Source organism: Ambystoma mexicanum, chromosome 6p, assembly GCF_040938575.1.
Source record: "Ambystoma mexicanum isolate Mex_15411 chromosome 6p, UKY_AmexF1_1, whole genome shotgun sequence".
Taxonomy (NCBI): domain Eukaryota; kingdom Metazoa; phylum Chordata; class Amphibia; order Caudata; family Ambystomatidae; genus Ambystoma; species Ambystoma mexicanum.
Window position 1 is genome coordinate 818,892,526 of NC_090935.1, and position 21,330 is coordinate 818,913,855.

A 21,330-nucleotide genomic window follows, 5' to 3' on the forward strand; every position below is an offset into this window, starting at 1 on the left:
AGTTGTTCGACATTAGGATACATTTAAAAGGGAAGAAAAAGGTGCTTGTGGTAATATGTTAACAGGGTTTCCTTTTTACTTTTTGCAGGTTGCCATGGAAAGCGAAGAGGGGCCCTGTATGGAACACCCGCCTTCCCTTTCTATGGTGGTCATCTTGGAAAAGGATTTTGTTTCCCTAACCGGGACGCCACAGGCGTCCAGGTTTAGGACGAAAAATCCTCTTTTTTAGTAGCACGGGTTACTGTTTTGGAAATCTAGATTGTTAATGGCATTCATCCCCCATTTTAGGGGTGGAAGGGGGGTAGTGATACAGAGGTCTCGTTATGCACTCTCGCTTCGATTGGGATGATAACTTGGCCTGCTGGCCCTTTATTCAACGTTCCAGTCCCTGGTACGGAGGATGAACTCTACAATATTCCCATTAGCATAACACAAACTGCAAATAGAAATGTTGGAAAATCTTATTGCGACTATGTACTTTACTGAGAAATATAAAGTAGATGGAGTCTATGCGTTTGTTTTAGTTATATTTTTTAACTGTGAAAGGTGGTTCTTAAAGGAACGTTTATTTTGTTTACGGATGGCTTTTTTTTGGGAGGACAGCTAAGAACGAAAGTTGCGGACGGAGATGAGCAAAGAGGCACCAAACATTAATATGGGGGGGTAAGTGGACGGGAGAAAATGTTGTGCATGTGTTATTTGTAAGGTAGGGGCAGTGTTTCTCATTTTCCTTCACTACAGCAGTGGTGCTGTTTCTTGGGAGGAGGGATGGCCTTAGCTCATGTCGTTTTCAGATAAATAGTACTTTTGCTAAAAGCATGTACTCTGTACTAGATTGTTTATGGCTGAGTACGAATAGGTGTTGGAGCTGTGCAAGGGAAATGTTGAAGTTGCAAGTTCCTACATCAGTAAAAAATGTAGTTCCACACTGTCCACGAGGCATAGATCTTATTCTTAAGTGTGTTCGGGTTCTCGGACACGTCACCATGCCGTGCGCCAGCATATGATCATGTGGCATTCTCCGGAAGGTGTGTAATGAAGTCAGATGTTTGTTTACATTATGGGTACGTGCCACTACTAGAAACCTATGAACTTCAGTAGAAAAAACTTTGTTAAAAGGACGTTATGGTTAAGTTGCGCTACTAAAAACCTATGAAATTCACAAAAAAAACTTTGTGAATGGGACGTTATGGTTCCAAGTAAAACCGAAAAACCCTTGAAATTCGCCAGTTATGGTAAGCTAAGCAACCATAACTTGCGCCACCACTGTGCACTGCTAAGACTAACACCCAGGACATCAAAGATGACATTGCATGTCTGGCTCCCCCTTTTTTCCTTTACTGACATATCTAGGCCGCATGGTTTTCTTCAGTAACAGTCAGGAATTAAAAATTGAAAAAGTACTATATTTGTAGACATATCCTTGAAGTATGTTCTTACAGTAATTCCCTTAGGGTCCAGTCAAATCATGTGATACATATGCATAGGGTAAGTAGCAGCTTTGAAACAGAGCAATCATTTCTCTGCGTAAAGGTAGTCAGTTAGGTTATGAACACTTTCTGCTACTACTGCTGCTTTTTTCCTTACTTCAATTTCCTTGTATATACTCATATTTGTATGTGTTGTTGTCTCTTTGTGTTTTGTCTATAATAATGCAATTATGTAGTAAGTGGGTTTTATTACCTACTTATCACATGTTTCACAGTAGGCAAAACTCTAATAAGAAAACAGTTATCATTTCACTATTCAACATGGCAAGATTACTAATATTGCACCTCCATCATGTATGCTGCACGCAATGCCTATGTTTCTACATGAGTAGCTTAGTATACTGGATAGAATTTCATAATATGCTATTTATATCAATGCATTGCTTAATGCACTAAATAGCACTTGATATGTCTTCCAATGATCTTTTTGGTCAACATTATAATAAGAATCCCTTCTACAGAGTGTTCACGAAAAATAAATGCACATGTGATGTCATCAGTGATGTCATCAATGACATTTGTGATGTCATCTTTGATGTCCTGGGTGTTAGTCTTAGCAGTGCACAGTGGTGGCGCGAGTTATGGTTGCTTAGCTTACCATAACTGGCGAATTTCAAGGGTTTTTCGGTTTTACTTGGAACCATAACGTCCCTTTAACAAAGTTTTTTTTAGTGAATTTCATAGGTTTTTAGTAGCGCAACTTAACCATAACGTCCTGTTAAACAAAGTTTCTTTTAGTGAATATATATATATAAATATATATACATTATGTGAATCAATTACTACAACACCATTAACTCAGTGACACAATTACTGAAATAACAAAACTGTACACTAAACACAATAACATTGTTTAACAAGCTTTCCATTTAGTTCTTTGGAGAACCCAACTGGTCTTGACATGTTTCAGTTCCCAATAGTCAGTACTTTCTTCAGGAAACCCTTATTCAAAGCTGGGCCTGGTTATATAGACTACTTGCATTGGCATTTTTCTTTTTGACGATCGTTCCATTTGCCATATTCTAGCGTTGCATCTTTGCTAACTTATAGTACGAATTTCTCTTTTGGTAAACACATTCTGAAATAAGGCCAGTGCTTCTGAATATTAAAGCATTATGCTGTGGACCTTAAGTGTGACGAATCTGTATAACGTATGGTTGTATTTGGAAAACATCCGGTCAAACATTTGTGAGACAAATCCGTGGGCAGTGAGTCCTTGCTTCTGTGTACTTTAAATGGCTGTAGCACTGAATGATAAAGTTAGGGCATCCTGTGTACGGAGCAAAAGGACCTGAGTCAAGCAAACGCTGAAGAGTTTATACAGGTGTGTTTTTGGTCCTTGGAATTATTGATGTCTTCCACAAAGTTGTATTGCAGCCATACCCATGGGAATGGAGCCTAATCTATATTCTTGTTCATCAATGTCTTCACATTTCTGATATCCTCCTCTCTGCATCATCTGTTTATACTTCTTGCAGAGCACGACTTGATAAAGTCTACTCCTCTTTCTCTTCTGCCCCAAATAAAATGTGCTGAAACTGCTGAATTTATGAAACACTTGTGTATAAACAAATTAATCTCATTGCAAGCCCAGAGTGACCAAATGTGATATGTAAAGCTGTGCAATTTCTAACTGCCTTGCATGACAGCATAAGCATGACAGCATAAGTTTGGACAGTTCGGACAGATCCAGTGTATGCAGCAGCAGCAGTAGTTGGTGTCAAATGCTCACTGACAGTGTCAATACACCAGCCTCCAGTTATAGCATGGTCAGGGGCCCCAGACATGTTGTGGCCTGATGACTTTCTTGACTTCCTCTCTACAGTGGTCGTTCAAAATATCGAAAAAATAATCTCGAATGACAAAAAGGTCGAAAAATAAATCTCAAAAAAAAAATGTTGAATTTCTCTTTTTTTAATTATATATTTATTTTGGGGTCTGGGATAAAAAAAAATTGGTAAAAAAAAAAATTTAAAAAAGGGGGGTTAGGGGGAATGAATAAGAAACGTCAAAAAAGATTAGTAAATTCGGTATTATGACCATAAACCCCTCTCTACATCAGTGAGGGTAATTTTTCATGTGGCTAGTTTCCTCAACTCTGGACCGCTCTCGTCTAATGTCATCTAATGTAATAGCCTTCTCCTGAATCTTTCTTCCTCTACTCTGCGACCTCTTCAGCTTATCCAGAATAGAGCAGCAAGACCTATCCTTGGCTTTAAGCCCAGGGACCGCATCTCTCCTGCTCTAAAAAGTCTTCACTGGCTCTGGGTTGCTGCACAGAATAAATTAAAATCCCTCTGCATCGTCCACAAGGCTGTCTGGGCCTGGGGCCAACACTATCTTCAACTCTATCTCACAAAATAGTCTCCCACTAGACCTCTTTGCTCCTTTGGCACCTACTCTTTTTGGGTAAAGTATTTTGCTAAACAGAGGGCAGGGGGTCGCTCACTTTCCTCTGCGGGCTTCCTCCTTTGGAATAGCCTCCCACTACGCCGTGAGCAGGACCTTTCCAAATTTCGGAAGCTCCTTAAGACTTTCATCTTTTCCTCCTCCTTCACACCTTCTCTCCTCTGCTAGTCCCACAGTTGCTAAACCGGTGTCCTTGGCCCTTATGCATCTTCAGGGCCTTGACCTCCCACACGGATTACACCCAGCTCCTGTCTTTCCACAGCACTTTGCATCTGCACACCCTCCTCTCTGGACACTCACACATACACCTCCTGTGGCTCTGGCCGTGCAGCACTCAACATTCCTAGCACTTCCTCCATGGCTCTCCCACTAGCTTGGACTCCCCAGCACTTACCCCCTCTTCCCTCTTCCTTTCTACACTTGCACATTCTGAATACCCACAAGGCATAGTAGGTTTGTCCCACTTCCTTTTCCTCTCAGCTCTTAATATTGTGTTGTAATGTACCCTCCCTCTCTCCCTGCACTTTGGATGCTTTGAAACAGTATATTCTTATTGTATAAGCGCCTATCAAGCGAACAATAAATAAATAAATAAATAAAGCAAAGCTGCAGGGCATTCGGGCTCGCTATGGGCCCTTGACACGCTTCTATATCCCGCCTTGTTTTTAAACTGCTAACCCCAGACTCAACAATCACCATTAACGAATAACGGTTATTTTCTGCAACATTAAAACATGTCACTGAAAGCCCACTTCTAAACAAGCCATCCCTTAACCCGTACATCATTGCCAACTACCGGACATTTCAGAACTCTGTTGATCTGCAATGTTATGGAGAAACTGAACACTGCTTAATTCCTGCATTGGTTTGAAAATAAAAAGCTGCTTTATCATTTTCAACAATGCAGAATACACCTGTGTCAGCATCCGTGGCCAGCTTCTGCACACCTCCAGACCTATTTTGCCAATACCAACACTTGATTTGCCTGTCTAAGGTATATCTTGTTGAAGAGATTGCAACAAGTCAAAATGGAAGTATGCTCCATGTGAGCACATCTTTAGTCCCTAAATAATGCTGTCACCTATCCACTATAATGCTTACAAGGATAGGTCTCTGGGACACTCCTCTTCACTCTTTTCACCACCTCTTTGGGCAACAGCATTTCATCCTATGGTTTTCACTATTTGCCATCGACACCCAGATCTTATTCTCCTTTCCGTCCTTCACCCCTGACATCTCTCAACACATAACCAGCCGCCTCAGAGCCAGACATCACTGGATGACCTGGCGCTGCCTAATGCTTAACTCCTCCAGAATAGAAATCATATTGCTGTCTGCCTCAATGCTAACCTCATCTTCACATAGCCAATCTCTTTTCCCCCGGACATCATCACTACTTCATCCAAGGCTTGAATTCTTAGAGTCCACTTTGACTGTGAGCTTAGCCTCCAACAGTTTATTATGGCTACTTCCAGAGCTGCTTGAGTCACCCATCTCAACATTAGGACAAAATGCCACCATATTACACACCACTCAGCCACCAGACTCACATCTACATCTGCGCTTAGAAATCTGGACTATTTGTTCAATTGTCTGCATTGGTTTAACATAGACATTTTTCACAAGACAAACGTTTATCAATACAATATAAAATCATATCTGATAAAATTAACGTCTATCATACAGTTAATAATTCATTAATATTATTGAAAGAATAAAAGGGTAAAACAGAAAAATATACAAAAGAGGGGAACAACCAGTTTCATCTCTATTTTAATAATGTATAAAAATAATCTTAAAATCGTCAGCATGGTAATTCATTAAACTAATACGGGTTTCTAGGGTAATATTTACATACCTAACTGATTTTTCAAGTAGTCCAATACGTTTAGAAATCTTAAAACCTAAATTATGTACCTAACCGTTCTCCCTTCAAAGCAGCCTTGCCAATGGTGCTGGGTTCCCAACTAGACATTCCTTTATTGAACTTTCCCCGCAGTAATAATAATAATTTGGCATTTATATAGCGCTACAAACCCTCAGGTATCTGAGAACTGTTTATTATTAGCCACGGTATGTGGTGCTCATTTATCGACCTCGGGAGGATGAAAGACTGAGTTTGGGCCCGCCGGGATTCAAACCTGCGTCAGCAAGCTCTGCACGGATGTCAAAGCAAGCGCTCTACTCGCTTTGCCACTTGACCGGCATACTGAGTAAGAACATCACATAGAGCTGAACAGAGACTTAATATCTGCCTGAGTGTTTCCTTTACCTCTGGGTTGTCACAAAAGTGCATGAGGGCTGGGGGTAATCCTTCCTATGCCAGTAAACAGGATCTCCCTGGTGTTTACCAAGTACATCCTGAACCTCATCAATCACGCTCTATCTCTGTAATTAGGGAATTGTTGTAGATATTTAGGCAATATGCCCTGTTTTTTATGTTCAAACTTTACATCTCGTATCAACATACATTTCCTAAGCTCTGAGCATGTAGATACCCAGTCCATGTCCCAAAACTGCAGTTTCACAGTGTACACGTTAACCTCCGGCAAGTCAGGAGTAAAATTCACTTCCTCCAAGATCAGCTCACATTTGTGGGACCCCTTCCACAGGTATTCACACTTGTTTTTTAACAGAAGACCATTCAAGTCACAAAAAATGGAAACCTGATGAGGAAATCTTATTTTCCACAGCAAAAGAAGGGCATTCCAGCAAACTCTGCATTTTAAGGATATAAGTCCAAGTTTAAATAATAGGGCGACCCCTGGTAAACCCTAGGGCTGCCTCAGCACCTTGTGCCGCAATCAAGATTCATATTTGTCTCCATACCGTAAATGATGCTTGCTATTACCTTAGTTATTTAATATGTGATAGTTGGCACAAGCGAAAACCTACCATCTTTCTGTAGAATGTTCCTCATTTTGAGTACAAACTTGTCCCTTTTGGCACTAAGAATGGTGGTGTTAGCTCCCTTGCTTCTCCCTCCAAGCATCGAGAACCTTAAGTAAGGAAAATAATTAGTTACTTCCAGGGGCTCACTGTCCAAACAAAATTTAAACCCAGCTTTCTTATTCCCAGCCGAGAGCCTCATAACCTGTGTTTTTGCTCTTCAGATCTTCAGGTTATTTATTTCTGTATAACCTTGTAAGACCTTAAGCATTCTTTGAAGTCCACTTTTTGGCAATATCTAATAATACAATGTTGTCCACATATGCAAGCCAAAGTATTCAGCGACTTCCCAATCTAGAAGAAGCCAAAGAAGCATCCTCAATGGCTGTTCCCAGGTCATACATTTACAAATTAAACAGACATGAGGCCAGTACACACCCCTACCATAGCCCCCTGCATGTATCATTTTGCTTTGATAAGGTTCCCTTGCTGTGAAGGCGCACCTGGAAGACCGTGTCAGTATGAAGATAGATTCAAATACTGAGTAAGTTTGACAGCAATCACCAGGATGACAATTTCTCTCACAGTCTACTCCCAACTACGATGTCAAATGTGGAAGAAAAATTGATAAGACCAATGAAGATATTCTGGGATATAAGGCCATTAGCTTGATTGCGCAGGATGTTTAACATAGCTAGATTCAAGGATGTGCTCATGTTTCTTCTAAACCCTGATTGATGTCTACTCGGGTGGCCAGAAGCGACAGCTCAGGATTCTAGTTCTTTTAAAACTAGTGCAGAAAATATCTTTGACTCTGCATCTAGAATTGTGATAGGCCAATAATTTAGTGGGTTCAGTCGATTTAATTCTACAAATTAAAGTTTCCATGAGACGGTCACTTGGCGATGGTAGATTATAATTACACTAATCCAGAACAGGACTGCAAGACTTGTCCTTGGCCTCAAGCCCTGGGATCGTATCTCACCAGCTCTGAAATCTCTCCATTGGCTCCCAGTGGCTGCAAGGATTAAATTCAAAACCCTCTGCATTGTCGACAAGGTGTTCTGGGACCTGGGTCCAAAATACCTTCAGCTATCCCTCCGTAAATACCTTCCCTCTCGAGATCTTCGCTCCTCTACCTCCAACTCCCTCAGGGTCAGTCATTTTTCAAAGAAACAAGCTGGGGGTCGATCTCTGTCTTTGGCTGGGGCCTCCCGCTGGAACAGCCTCCCTGCCACTCTAAAACTTGAGGAGAACCATCTTCCATTCCGGAAGCACCTCAAAGCCTTCCTCTTTTCTTCTGCCTTCGCTACCCCTCTCCCCTGCCGATCTGTTCTCTCTTGGCACTGTGCACCTGACCACCCTCTGTCCTCCGGGCCCAGGTACCTGCACACCCTGCCACCCTCCCGCATTGCCTCCGGACCACCCCTTGCACTGGGGTCTGTATCTGTACCCATAAAGCCCCCCCTTTTTCTTCCTGCACTTATCAGACCTCCCCTGTCTGCTGCCTTAAACCTAGCACTTGCAAATTGCTGGCTGCATTACCACTGTTTGTTGCCTTTATTATTTATGTATTGTTATTTATCTGTTTCTCCTCTGCTTCGCACTTTCCACTTCTCCCCCTTCCATGCACTTTTCCCCTCCCCCTCTCCCATGCACTTGCGCGTTCTCAATGTCACTGGGCCTAGTAAGATCGCTGTTTTGTTCTCCCCTGTCCCCCTCCTTGCCTTGTCGCACTCTGAAACACTTGTGTACGAGCGCGATAGAAATAAAATATCAATATCAATATACTGTTATACAACATGGTATGCGTGCTACAGCTCTGGAGTGGCTTTCAAAATATAGTTTGTCAATCTATTCTGGCCAGGGGCTCGAGAATCACTTGCCTTTTTTATTGCAAGCAGCACATCTTCGTAGGTAAAGTTCAATTCCCATTCATCAGAAAAAGGGGCATTACCCCATTTGGGATTCAAAGATTCAGTATACAATGAACTATTTAGATTCTGGGATGGGATTGATCTGCATTTTAATTGACTAGCCTCTAATGTATTAATGACGGTCCAGAAGGTGCGATCATTACTAGAATTATTGCTAACATCATTCTGGATCATCTGATAATTGCGCTGTATTATCCAGTTTTTATAATTCTGTTGTAATTTTTATACTTGTGGCGCATTTTAACTCAGCCAAACATACTCATGAGGATATCCACTGGTATATTATTCAAATCATTGGATCTCACCCGAGAGGGGGGACAGAAATTTAAAATTAAGAAAAATAGAACAGAAATGGATTGTTGACCTTAATACAGTCAAAGATAGCCTGAATATTGCCATAGAATGGGGGCTGTTTGTACATTGAAGGACCATATCACAGTAAGATAAAAGAGTATTAGTTTGGACAACTGCAAATATGATCCCAAGTTGGCATTTGCATTAAGATAGCAGAGACTCTCACTAAGCAAGGTGGACTGAGGGTTTGCTTTACAAGCTATGTTAAGCATTTAGGGAAAGGGGATGTTGTCCTTTGCTCAAGAAGAAAAGCCCAAACCTCACATCTCTAAGTGGCCATTGTCCAAATGGATATATATTGTTTGTGTTTTGCAGACATTTTACTGTTAAGATGACTGTTGTGGCAAATGAAACAAACAGAGAGCCAAGTGTGCAGTAGATGCTAAGAAGGGTTTCTTAGTTTAACCACCATCACAGAGATATTTCAAATGTAAAATGTGTGGTCTTTCTTCTGTTCCTAAAATGCTCTTTTATGTGGATAGCCACGAAAAAAAGATTGGTCTATTTATCCCCTTCACCATTCGCATAGATTATTTATTTACAGAATGAAGGGTGATTTAGTCATTGATTGAATTGTTTAAATAAAATGACAGTGATGTTATTTTCAAATCCCAGAGAAATGAGTTAACAATTTGCAGACTTGATGCAAAGAAATCCATCTATGACCATGCTGAGTGACCTAAAGTACATGTTTACAGTGTCTCAAGGTGTACTGTTTGGGTCAGTTGATGCCACACAAGTCCATGCCCATCAGTAGAAATGACACGATCAATATTATGGTCACGCCCCCTTCTTAGAGCCCCCTTTTGATTTTGCATCCCTCTTGAAGCACTGAACACAGGAGGTGGGCCATGCAATGTAGACGGTTGAACCAATGGTATTGGCTCATTTCTTGTTGCAGGGCAATTTCCAGTGCTTTTCAAAACTATGTGAGGTTATTGACCTTTTGTCATAGCCAAGTAGACAAATAATGGTCTATGATCAATTCCTATTACCCTTAGTTACCTCCATTGTCCTCATCCTCATAACTCAGGATAAGCTTCCGCTGGACCAGACATAACTTTGACTATTTGCCTGCACTGCTCCTGCTGAGAGGCTTCTCCCTTACCGGAAGAATAAGGTGTGGTACCTCTTGCAGAACCTCATAGCAGTTACTTTAATTTGAAAGGTAAATTGCAAGATCAGACAATTTCTAATAGCACTTCCATGCAAAATGTCCCCTTTGTGCAATTTTAAAACTTTCAAACAACTGCAAAGTAAAGGGTACATATGAACACTGAAGGAAATCTCAGGATTTCTCGCGTGGACCACCTTTCCCCCAACTCAAAAAGACTCTCTTTAAACTATGTAAAGATTACAGCATGTGGATCGGCTCCTTCCTAAAAAGGAGAATTAATTCAAAACATATATTCAAATATTGTATTCAAAGTTTCTGATACAAAAATATAAAAGTCAAAACAGCCTACAAAAATATCTCAACCTCAAAGTGCTCAAAGTGTGTGGTCCCACCACAAAAGGGAACATCTTAATACAATCCAGGGCCAGACATATTAGCTTTTTTTGTCTTAGGCTCCCTACTTAGGGGTCATATTTAATAATGGTTTAGAGAAATCTTGTACAACAGCTCAACATGTCATGAAACCTATATGTTTTGAATTAATTCTCCTTTTTAGGAAAGAGCCAATACATACTGTAATCTTTACATAAACACATATTCCAACCTTTACATTGTTTAAAGAAAGTAAAGGATAAACCTTAATTCTCTACTGCATGTTTGAAAAAGTGTAAATGCATCCTGCAATTTATGATTAAGGAAAGCATTTACAATAGATTTCATAGGAATCGATTTCATTACTGTAGTATGAACAGTGCATGCTGGTGGTTATGTAGGCAGATTTTTCAGTGGGAGAAGAAAAAGCAGGCAGAGGTTTTAAGTCCGCTCCACCCCCAACTTCAGCTGCCAACTGAAATAAAATCTCTTCGATCTGAAAAAGTGATGGTAAAAGGGTACCACCAGTTTCTCCAGTGTGCCAGATGTGCAAAATGATCTCACTCTGTTTTTTTCTTCTTAGTGTAATTCAGTTTAGTGGTAGTGGGTCATGTGGCCACATACGGTAACCCGGCCCAATTAAAACATATCAGCTATTATTGGGACATGGGCCATTTTCTTCCTGTATCTTCGGGGGTCGTCGGGGGTCTGGTGGAAGGGGGCATTCATCAAGACCCACAGCAGTGTATATCTCTATCAGATAAAGGAGGATGCAGAACATTTAGGGCATGTCAGAGAAGGCTGGGAGTGCTGAGCTGTGCAAGGAGATGACATGGGAGTAGGCGAAATGAGGCAACATAACAGGAGCTTCATCACTGAAACTGGGGGCCTTCATCTTCCACCCGGGAAACTATTGAAGTGGATGAAGTGATGATCATGCCGGTAGAGAGATCTTGATCTGGAGTTCTCGAGGTTCCAGCCACACCCAACCCCTGAAATGACTGTGAAAGGTGAGCTATGCTTGTTTAAGGTGATTCAAGTGAATGGACTAGGGAAGTGCAAATAAAGATCATACCATCATTTGGGGGGGTGGTAGTTACAACCATTATAAGTGCTTTACAACCCACAAAAGCAGAGGTCAGGAGGGCTTGTCCCATCAAAGTCACAGAGAGGGGATCCTTAGCCTCATGAGAGCTCACATCACATAAGGATTCCTCAAAAGAGAAAGCACAACCTGCAGCCTCACAAGAGAACAGCAAATGCACAATCCCAGGCAACATGGAAACAGATGCTACTGTGGATGCAGATCCACACCAGAAAGGAAGTTACTTTTGGAGCACGTTTAGCAACATCTCAACTTATCAGAAGAATATTTGGGTGCTCATGATGAGAAGGACTGCTTAAGTCATGGCGACACGCCTACTCTGTCTCAGATACCGGTCCTATGATCACCCCCATAAAATTCTGAAGAGCGAATGGAATGATCCCGAGAAGATGGCTATGCCAAGGTTTTTGGACAGAAGATACCCCAACAAAGGAAATGATTCAGAGCTGGCAAATTGTATTACCTTCATTACCAGAGGCCTTGGGAAACATGGGCTTTGGGATTAAATTCAAATTTAAAGAGAGACACCTAGAATCTGATGGTAAAATAAATATTATGGAAACAAGTGATCAAGCTGGTCCCCGAGGAGGAAGGAAGAGGGCTTTTTCTTCTCTGTATTCTTGGTCCCCAAAGAACTTTACCCAATATTGAATGTGAAGGCACTGAACCTCTGTGTTCAAACAATAAGGTTCAGGATGAAGACACTGCAGAACATTATCCAGTTGAAGAAGAAAGGTATGTACATGACATACTTGTACTTGGGCCAGCACAATGCTTGAAATCAAATTCTAGTTTCACTGCTGTCTCCAGAGATTTCTCCGGATAGCAGTGTCTGGAAGTTGTATAAATACTGAGTGCTCCTTATGCCTTCACAACTGCCCCCATGATATTTTCTAAGTTGGTAGTGCCAGTGACAGTGAGCTACACCAGGAAGTGATTCACATTCACCCCTCTTTTGGACAACTGGCTTACTTTTGTGGCATCTCCAATTCTAGCTCATGAGAAGATAAACAGAGTCTGAAAATGTGTTCATCATATGGAATTTCTCAAATAAGCCTCTCATTGCAAATATCCTGAAATAGGAATTTTGCCAGAGCATGACGAGCCAGGAGGTGATTATTTCAGATGGAAGCCTGATCTGATGGAGATCAAAGTGGAGAAGCATGAAAACTCAAAAGCAATGGAAAGAACAAGAAAGCAATCAGTCATCCATTTGCAGAGAATTACATTTCATTCTGACTGACTTTTGCTCCTCATATTGAAAGGAAGAAATGTATGATAAGAACAGACAACACCACTCCGAAAATGTATGTTAATCACCAGGTCAGAACAAAGTCCAAGTTGTTGGCTGCAGTGGTTAATGAAAGGCACTACGACTGTGGAAGCGGATCACCTGTACAGGGCATTCATCTATGGGCATTTGCCTATCAACCATTCACATGTTCCTCTCTCCAGGATTTCCATTATAGGAACTACGTGTGGACAGGTTTAACTATTTTTTTCCTACTACTGTTCAAGGAACACAGATGCAGTTGCCTGTAGAGTTGACAATTTGACATTAACATGGCCATCAGGACTGCTGTGTGTATTCCTCTATTTATCGCTTATTCTCTGAGTGGTGGGGAAAATAATGTCTTCCATGGTGGGGATGATCCTCATGGATCCATTTTAGCTGAATAGATGTTGGTTCCTGGTAGGGCAGCCGTTGGTGGTAGCCTCGATCTTGATGCTTCCTATTTGTCCTTCAAGCCTGCTGTGCCCTCAGTTTTCCATGTTGGGAGCAGTCAGATGGTATCTAGTGGTTATAGTGGTTGAAAGGCAGTCCTCCAACAGATAGATGTGACTTAGCAGGTGTATAGGGTTATACAGAGATCTAGAAGACAGGCTACTTCTAAGGCCTACTCACATCATTGGTCTTCCCTTTGGACTTGGGGCAATTGGATGGTTTTACATAAGGGTTGGCAGTGGCAGCCATTAAGGTGATTCCCCAACCAGGTAGTGATTTGTCAATTTTGGTGGGGTGAGTACTGAGGCCATTAGGAGGATTTTTCTTGTGCAACCCCTTGAGGAAGGCATCATTGGTTCCTCCCTGGAACCTTAGTTTGGTACTGGATGCTCTAGAGGGGCCTCCTTCTGAACCCGCAGTTGCCTTTGATGTAGATCATCTCTCTTATTTTTGGTGGCACTCTCATCTGTGAGACTGTTGGGTGACTTAGCAGGCAATCATGCTGGCCTCTATATATGAAAATCCTACCAGATCTGCTGGTACTAAGACCAGGATCATGGTATCTTCCCACGGTTTTCCCCTTGCTAAAACTGGATAGAGTGATTGTGTTTCCTGTGTTTGTGACAGATGGTCTGTATTTAGAGGGCTACAGTGCATGTTCATTGGACATAAAAAGGGGTATCCTTACATTGAAACAACAAATTAATTTGGAAAATGTGATAGCCTCTTTGTGGTGTTTAGCATTCACCCAGGGGAGGAACACCAATATGGCTTCTTTAATTTGGAAACAAATGTGCATTGCTTATGTTCATAGGTTAGAAATAGTGCCTTCCCTTTCACTGTTTAGGGCTGGGTGACCAAAGTGTTGCCGCTTCTTGAGTTGACGGTTTGGGTGTTCCACTTATTGACTTTTGTCATGTTGCTACTAGTCCTTCACTTATCATGTTTGAAGCCCACAAAACATTGCTAATGGGAGCACCGCCAAGGGTAAATGTGGGTTCAGTTATCCTTTGGGCTCAGTAAGCTTCCTCTTGAAGTTGCTCAGTACACACAATAAAATGATGAGTATTGCATTCAATCTAATGTCTGTAACTTAGTCACAGTCACCTTATTTGACATATCCTCACTTGTGAGCAGGGGCGAGGTACGTAAGTAAAAGTAAGTACATTAGAGACTCACCTGGCAAATGCTTGGGAAAGCAGGAAAAGGGAGGTATTAACATCCAAGTCATAAAACAGCACAGAACAAATCCTATCCACCAAGCGCCAAGCCATTGTGGGTCATCGGAAGTAAGATGAAAACTAGAGAACAAAAAAAGAGATGCCATTAGAATGCGAGACATTTTGTTATATTCTTTAATAGTATTTCACACAATCTAAGGAAGCACTTACCACAGGGAGTTTAACACCAAGGCCTACAAAGCTTGCAACACATGTACACTTTAGCTAGTAAGCACCGTCAACCAACACGTGCAAACAACGTTCAGGGTTTATGTTATTTAAGTGGGCAATTTTGTTTATTAACAAACTTGTTGTGTAGGAACGGGATGTACCTTAGGAACAATATTAACAATAAAGCAGGAGCCGTAATAAGTACATGGACACGTAGCTGAGGAGTACAAGACTTCTCTTTATTTCGTGTGCCTCACTCTGGATCTAATTACACCCCTCCTTCCCATGTGACATATACCCGTGTTTCATAACTGGGAGAAGAAATAGACATGGGGCAGAGGGCAGAGATGAAAACAGGTGTTAGGAAGAATTCTCATAAATGTGCTAACTTCTCTTACATTTTGAGACCCCCAGCAACTTTGCTGGATTTCTAGGATTTGAATTTTCACCTGCAAAGTGTGTGAGCCTTTTATTCCCACCCTTTCATATATTTTAATGTGTTTTACTTTTGTGTTCTTTGGATATGGAGTTTTAGACAACTCCATAGGCATCATCTTTTTCTTGTGTGCACAGCACCCTCTGTGCAGTGACAGGGATGTCTTTTAGACTTCCCAAGGTTTAAATACCTTCTCTGTGACTGACTACTGTCTCCCAGAGAATGTAAAGTTAAATTGACTTTGCTAGTCTTTTTAAATTGGTAGACCCAGCACACACTGCTTTACAGCAGAGTGCTGGAGAGAATACCTAGTGTTCCCTATGCCTAGAAAACTCATGTAGCCCTCAAAAGCTACCCTTTCCTCTCATGAAGGCTGGTGGCAGTGGTATTACCATGATTTCCTCGAACGCGACCCGTTTAAACGCTCCGGTAGCTGAAATCCACCAAAGCCATGTTTTTCAAGATGGTTTCTGAGCCCCCGCTGTAAAAACAGGCTCTGCTCGACTTGTTTTACCTTTTCTTTTTGGAAAAGTCCTTCTAGTGTATGTCTCTGCGCGCCAAACCAGGTTTGGTCCCTTTGTTCGTTGGCCTTTGGCGGGCTTCAGTGCTGAAGCCCTCTTCTGGCGCCTGAGTGTCTGGGGTGGACAGGATGTCATGGAGGTGCCTGTAACCCACTGTGTTTAGACTCCTAGGAGACCTGAATGCGCTTTGGCATGATTGGCTGGCTGACTGTCCAGCAAGGACAGCCACCCTGCTGGGTGAGTGACAGCTAGGCTAGAATGAATGGGAGAATACTGTTTAAAAGCAGGTCTCTGGGACTTGGAAGGTGGAGTCGACCACTGGAACGAAAGAACCGAAGATGAGGAAGGCAACTGCTGCAACTCCTGGACCGTTGGTTTGCCTGGTAAAGCCATGCTGTAGGTCCGAATTGCCTGAAACTCCCTCGACAGAGAAGCCCTTCAAGGACAACTTCTTCCCTTGAGCTGGTGGGAACAACCAACTCGCAAGCCAACTGGAAACCATCTCCATACTGGTCGAATTTTCTTCAGAGTGCTGTTTAAAACCGGATAGCCAGTGAGAAGGATACCAGATTGTGGACCATTGTCTGACTTTACAGTTGAAGGGATGCCATAGTCAGCAAACATTGTGTCTAAAGCTGGGGTTACTGCATGGGCAGCGGTAGATGAGACCAGATGTACCCCAGGAAAACAAGACATCTGGTCAATAGCCACTAAGATGTATTTGTCATTTGTATGCAGCCCAAACATGGCCGGTGTATAATGTCTAAACATTACTCTTGTAACCCCCCAGCATGCAATCCGCGGAGGCATTTTGGCATTGGACTTGCCATATATATCGTTATGAGCGCCTGATGGTCTATAATAATGGTACATTTCCTCTCATATAAGAAAAAGTGATAATGTTCACATGCCCACACTACAGCCAAACTTTCTTTCTCGGGCTGTGAGTAGGCACATCCAGTGGATGACCAACTTCGACTGGCATATGCAACAATGTGTCTGGCGAGGAAGAGCCTGGCTTGAATTGAGCTAGTATGGCTCCCAAGCCTACTGGACTTGCATCCACAGTCAGCTCTGTTTCCAGATCAGGGTCATAGTAGGCCATGCAAGAGGCTGAAGAGATGCATAATTTTATCTCCCTGAAGGCTTCATCACACTCCGATGACCATGCAAATTCTGGTCCTTTGCCAGTGAGGAGTCCTGAATGTATCTTTTGCAGTATGGACATTCCAAGAAATGATTGCACTGCTGATGTTAACGTGGGAAGTGGCATGACAATTAAAGATTGCACCTTAGAAGCATCCGGCTGTAGACCACCTCTTGAAAATATATGCCCAAAGAACATCAATGTAGATTTGCTGAATTCACCCTTGGCTGCATTCAATGTTGGGTTAGCATTCTCAGTGGTATGCAGAGTGTTGTCATTTGCCTCCTGTTTGGACCCAAAGATTAAAATATCATCACTGTAATTAAGGCACTGGGGAATGTGCCTGATGATTTGATGAATCTCATTCTGAAAGAGTTCAGCTGCTGATGAGATTCCAAGGCTTAGCCTCTTATACCTGATTTATCCCAAATTTGTCATGAAGGTGATGATATAACGAGATTCAGGGTGCAGTTTTAACTGGTGGTACCCTTCGTTTAGGTCCAGTTTTGAGAACACCTTCAATCCATGCAGTAGATGCATTATATCTGTCATTCTTGGAGATAGATGTCGCTCTCTTTCAATAGCCAGTTTTGGAGCGCGCATGTCCACGCAAATTAAATTTTTTCCTTCATGTTCTTTTTTGGGCACAGAGACAATTGGAGAATCCCATGGAGTGGGCCCTGTTGCATGTTCAATAATGTCTTGGTTTAACAGTGATTGTATTTCGTCTTCTACTTTTTTTAATGTTCAGTGGGATTCCCCGATAATGCTGTGTGACTGGTTTAACATCAGGGTTAATCTGCAATTTAATTTGCTTCTCTCTTATTTTTCCTAGTCCAGTAAACAGCGAGGGAAACATCTTGATGATCATGTATTTGGGATCTGTGGTGTACGCCGACATAATTTGGTACATATTTGCACAAGCGCCATTTGCATGGCTGATTTGAGGCTGAGGATGCTTCCTCCTGGCACCTCACCTTTCACGAATTAAGTAAACAACTTTGCAGATTTGTTCTTGGATGGGCAGGTTGTTTCAAACATCCCTTTACATTTGAGTGGTGTGTTCGATCCATAGAGATATATGTTAATGTCAGGAGATTGTAGCTTTGTATTATGTTTGAACCCTAGGTATTTGCCTTCATTTATCATGTTAACCGTGGCACCTATATCAATTAGGAATTCTTGTGTACTTCCATTTAGTTGGAGAAATACCATCAGACTATATTCTAATGCCGTCCTATATCCTAAGACATGAACATATCCTCTCTTGAGATCAGCACTCGAGGATGAGTCAGAAATCATTGTGACGTTAAGGTGAAGCTACTATGTACCTTATCTTTTGTCGCATGGACTTTCTTCTCGGGTCCTCCGGAGTGGACGCTCTAAGGTATTCATCTCTCTTTTCTGTCTATCTCCTAGCCCTGTACAGAGACTCATGGTGTCTGTCTGGGGAGTCCTTCTGCTTGGAAGTGGGAGACTGCCATTGGACTATATGTGCCCCTGCCAGAGCTTCTGCAGTCTGCAGATCGCTGGACATATTTAATGCTCTTTGCAGGCGTAACGTGAATGACCAATTGCTGGACATGGGCCGACATGAGGAAAACTGTAGCCATAACAATAACATTTGCGTTGTTCCTTGTTGATCTATCTGTCAGTCACTTGGACCTGACATATCGGGGCAGCAGCCACTGTCTGTGATATTTGTTTATCGTCCAGGGACTCTGCTTACATGGAAATTGCCATGTCAGCCCTTGTGAGCATTAGAATTTCCTCTAAGGACCTGGTTTTGTGCAGTAATGTTTTCCGGAACTCTGCAGACTCACAACCTGCAATTAACTGTGATTTCAGAGCTTCATCCATCGAAAATTGTTCAAAATCACAATACTTGACCCTCTGTCACAATCTCATCACAAATGTGTTCAATGTCTCACCCTTCTCTTGAGTGGTACTCTGAAATATGTGTCTCTCATAATCAACGTTCCTATGCAGAGCAAAATAGGTGTTTAATGATTCAATAATTCCTGTGAACGTGTCTGTGGCATTCTCTGGCATCTCAAATACAATGTCTCGCACTATTGGTCCTAGCGAATGCATGAGCATTCCTCTCAGACGACGTTCTTCTCTTACCCCATTAGTGCCAATATAGATATATAGCCCCTTTAAACATCTGTTCCAGAGTTGTGCAAGACTGCTGGTATCTGAAATGTCAAATGGTGGTACAACCTGTAGCTGCAAAGACTTATGGCTTCCATCCACTGCTTGGCAAACCAGGGGAAAATGTCAAAGGAGTGGCATTGATGCTGGGGGCTTCACATTGGCCACGATCACTGTATTATAGGCTTTTACTCACAGTGATGTTTGATGTCAGGCCTTGTTGATGATGTCTTGATCATGTGTTTTCTAGGCCCCTGAGCGCCACTGGGCCTGCAGATTGAGCTGTCCTGATGTGATCATAGCTGCACTGTTCCTCAAGCCTCCACCTGCAGTATGTGAGCAGGCAGGCACTGTATAAGGAGGAAAAAGTCCATGCATCCGGCACGGGTGAATCCAACTGCTTTTATTTGTAGTGTGCTTCCCAGCGAAGTGCATAGGCCGGGGGGGACTGGTGCTCAGCACAAGCGCTCCCTTTCATTATTCATTCATGGCAGAGAAAGCTCCTATCGATTTGCAGGAGCGTGGGCGGGACTGCCAGCACAGAGTGAGACCTTTTTATGTAGGCCCGCCGGCATCCGCTGCGAGAATGCGGCCCAGCTCACAATGTGACATGTGTTATGTATTAACGGGTCGTACCTCAGGAACAATATTAACAATAAAGCAGTATCGATAACAGGTACACAGACACAGAGCTGAAGAGTATGTGACTTCTCTTTATTTCATGTGCCTCACTCTGAATCTATTTATGCCCCCAAGTTTCATAACTGGGAGAAGACATAGACATGGGACTGAGGGCAGACATGAAAACAGGACACTAAGAAACTGTAAGCAGTCATATTCATGACTAATTTATAAGGCAATCTGCGACCCGTGAAATTCTCCATACCTTACATATGTATACAACACTAGCGGAAGCAAAAAACTAGTCAGCACCCTATATTCAACATACCAAAGTGCTAGGTGACCCTTTGGACTCTCCAGGTCTCCTGGGCGCCTGGGCTTTGACATTTACAGGGTAATTCATAGATGTCAGCGCAGAGGGAGCGCACGCGAGCAGCGCAGAGAGGTAGCGTGCGCCACTGTGCGCCAGCCGTGTGCGCTAAACAGCATTCTGGCGCACTGCGTATTCATGGAATATCAAAGCAATATTTTGAGCGTTGGCGCAGAGAACATCCTGCAGCGCCAGTTACGCCCCCAAGAACGCCCCTTGCGCAAGGATAAGGCATCGAAATCCGCCGTTGCAGCACAAAGGGCCGCGCTAATCCTGCACCAGTTCACAGGGCCGGTACAGTGCATTTGGGGGGTGCGTGGGAAGTTTCACACGCGATAGGCCTTGGGCGAGTGGGGTACGTGTATTCAGAGGGGTGCGCAGAGAGTATCACCCACAATAGGCCTTTGGTGAGCGGGGTACGTGTATTCAGAGGGGTGCGCGGGACATTTTGCACGTGATAGGCCTTGTGCGAGCGGGGTACGTGCATTTCAGGGGTGTGCGTGAAGTATCACACACGATAGGCCTTGTGCGAGCGGGGTACGTGTATTCTGAGGGGTGCGCAGGGAGTTTTACACGCATTTTCGCTGCGCGGGAGCGGTACATGTATTCAGGGGGTGTGCAGAAGGTTTTACACGCGATATGCCTTGGCCAAGCGGGGTATGTGTATTCAGAGGGGTGCGCATGAAGTATCACACGCGATAGGCCTTGTGCGAGCGAGGTACGTGTATTCTGAGGGGTGCGCGGGACATTTTACACGTGAAAGGCCTTGTGCGAGTGGGGTACGTGTATTCTGAGGGGTGCACGGGATGTTTCACACGCGATAGGCCTTGTGCGAGCAGGGTACGTGTATTTCGGGGGTGTGTGAAGTATCACATGCGATAGGCCTTGGCTGAGTGGGTTACGTGTGTTCAGAGGGGTGCGCGGGGAGTGTCACACGTGTTTTCACTGCCGCAGGAGGGGTATGTATATTCTGGGGGTGCACGGTACGTTTTACACGTGATAGGCCTTGGCCAAATGGGGTACGTGTATTCAGAGGGGTGTGTGTGAAGTATCACATGTGATAGGCAAGCAGAGTGCGTGTATTCTGAGGGGTGCGTGTGACTTTTCCATGCGATAGGCCTTGTGCGAGCGGGGTATGTGTATTTCGGGGGTGCGCAGGGAGTTTTACACGTGTTTTCGCTGCCGCATGAGGGGTACGTGTATTCCTGGGGTGCCCCGACGCAAATTGGCAGTGTGTGTCGTCCCAGGTGTGCCCTCTCCCCACTCCCCAGGCCCTGCAGGCAGCCACAAC

At 43.1% G+C, this 21,330-nt stretch overlaps 1 protein-coding gene across 1 annotated transcript in view; it reads right to left on the minus strand.

Annotated features, from left to right (window-relative positions):
• SLCO4C1 (solute carrier organic anion transporter family member 4C1) overlaps positions 1 to 21,330 on the minus strand; it is an 812,270-nt gene that overhangs the window by 401,372 nt on the left and 389,568 nt on the right. The window contains exon 5 of the mRNA XM_069625459.1: positions 14,579 to 14,700. Within this exon, the coding sequence (XP_069481560.1) occupies positions 14,579 to 14,700 (122 nt within the window). The remainder of the gene's footprint in view (positions 1 to 14,578; positions 14,701 to 21,330) is intronic.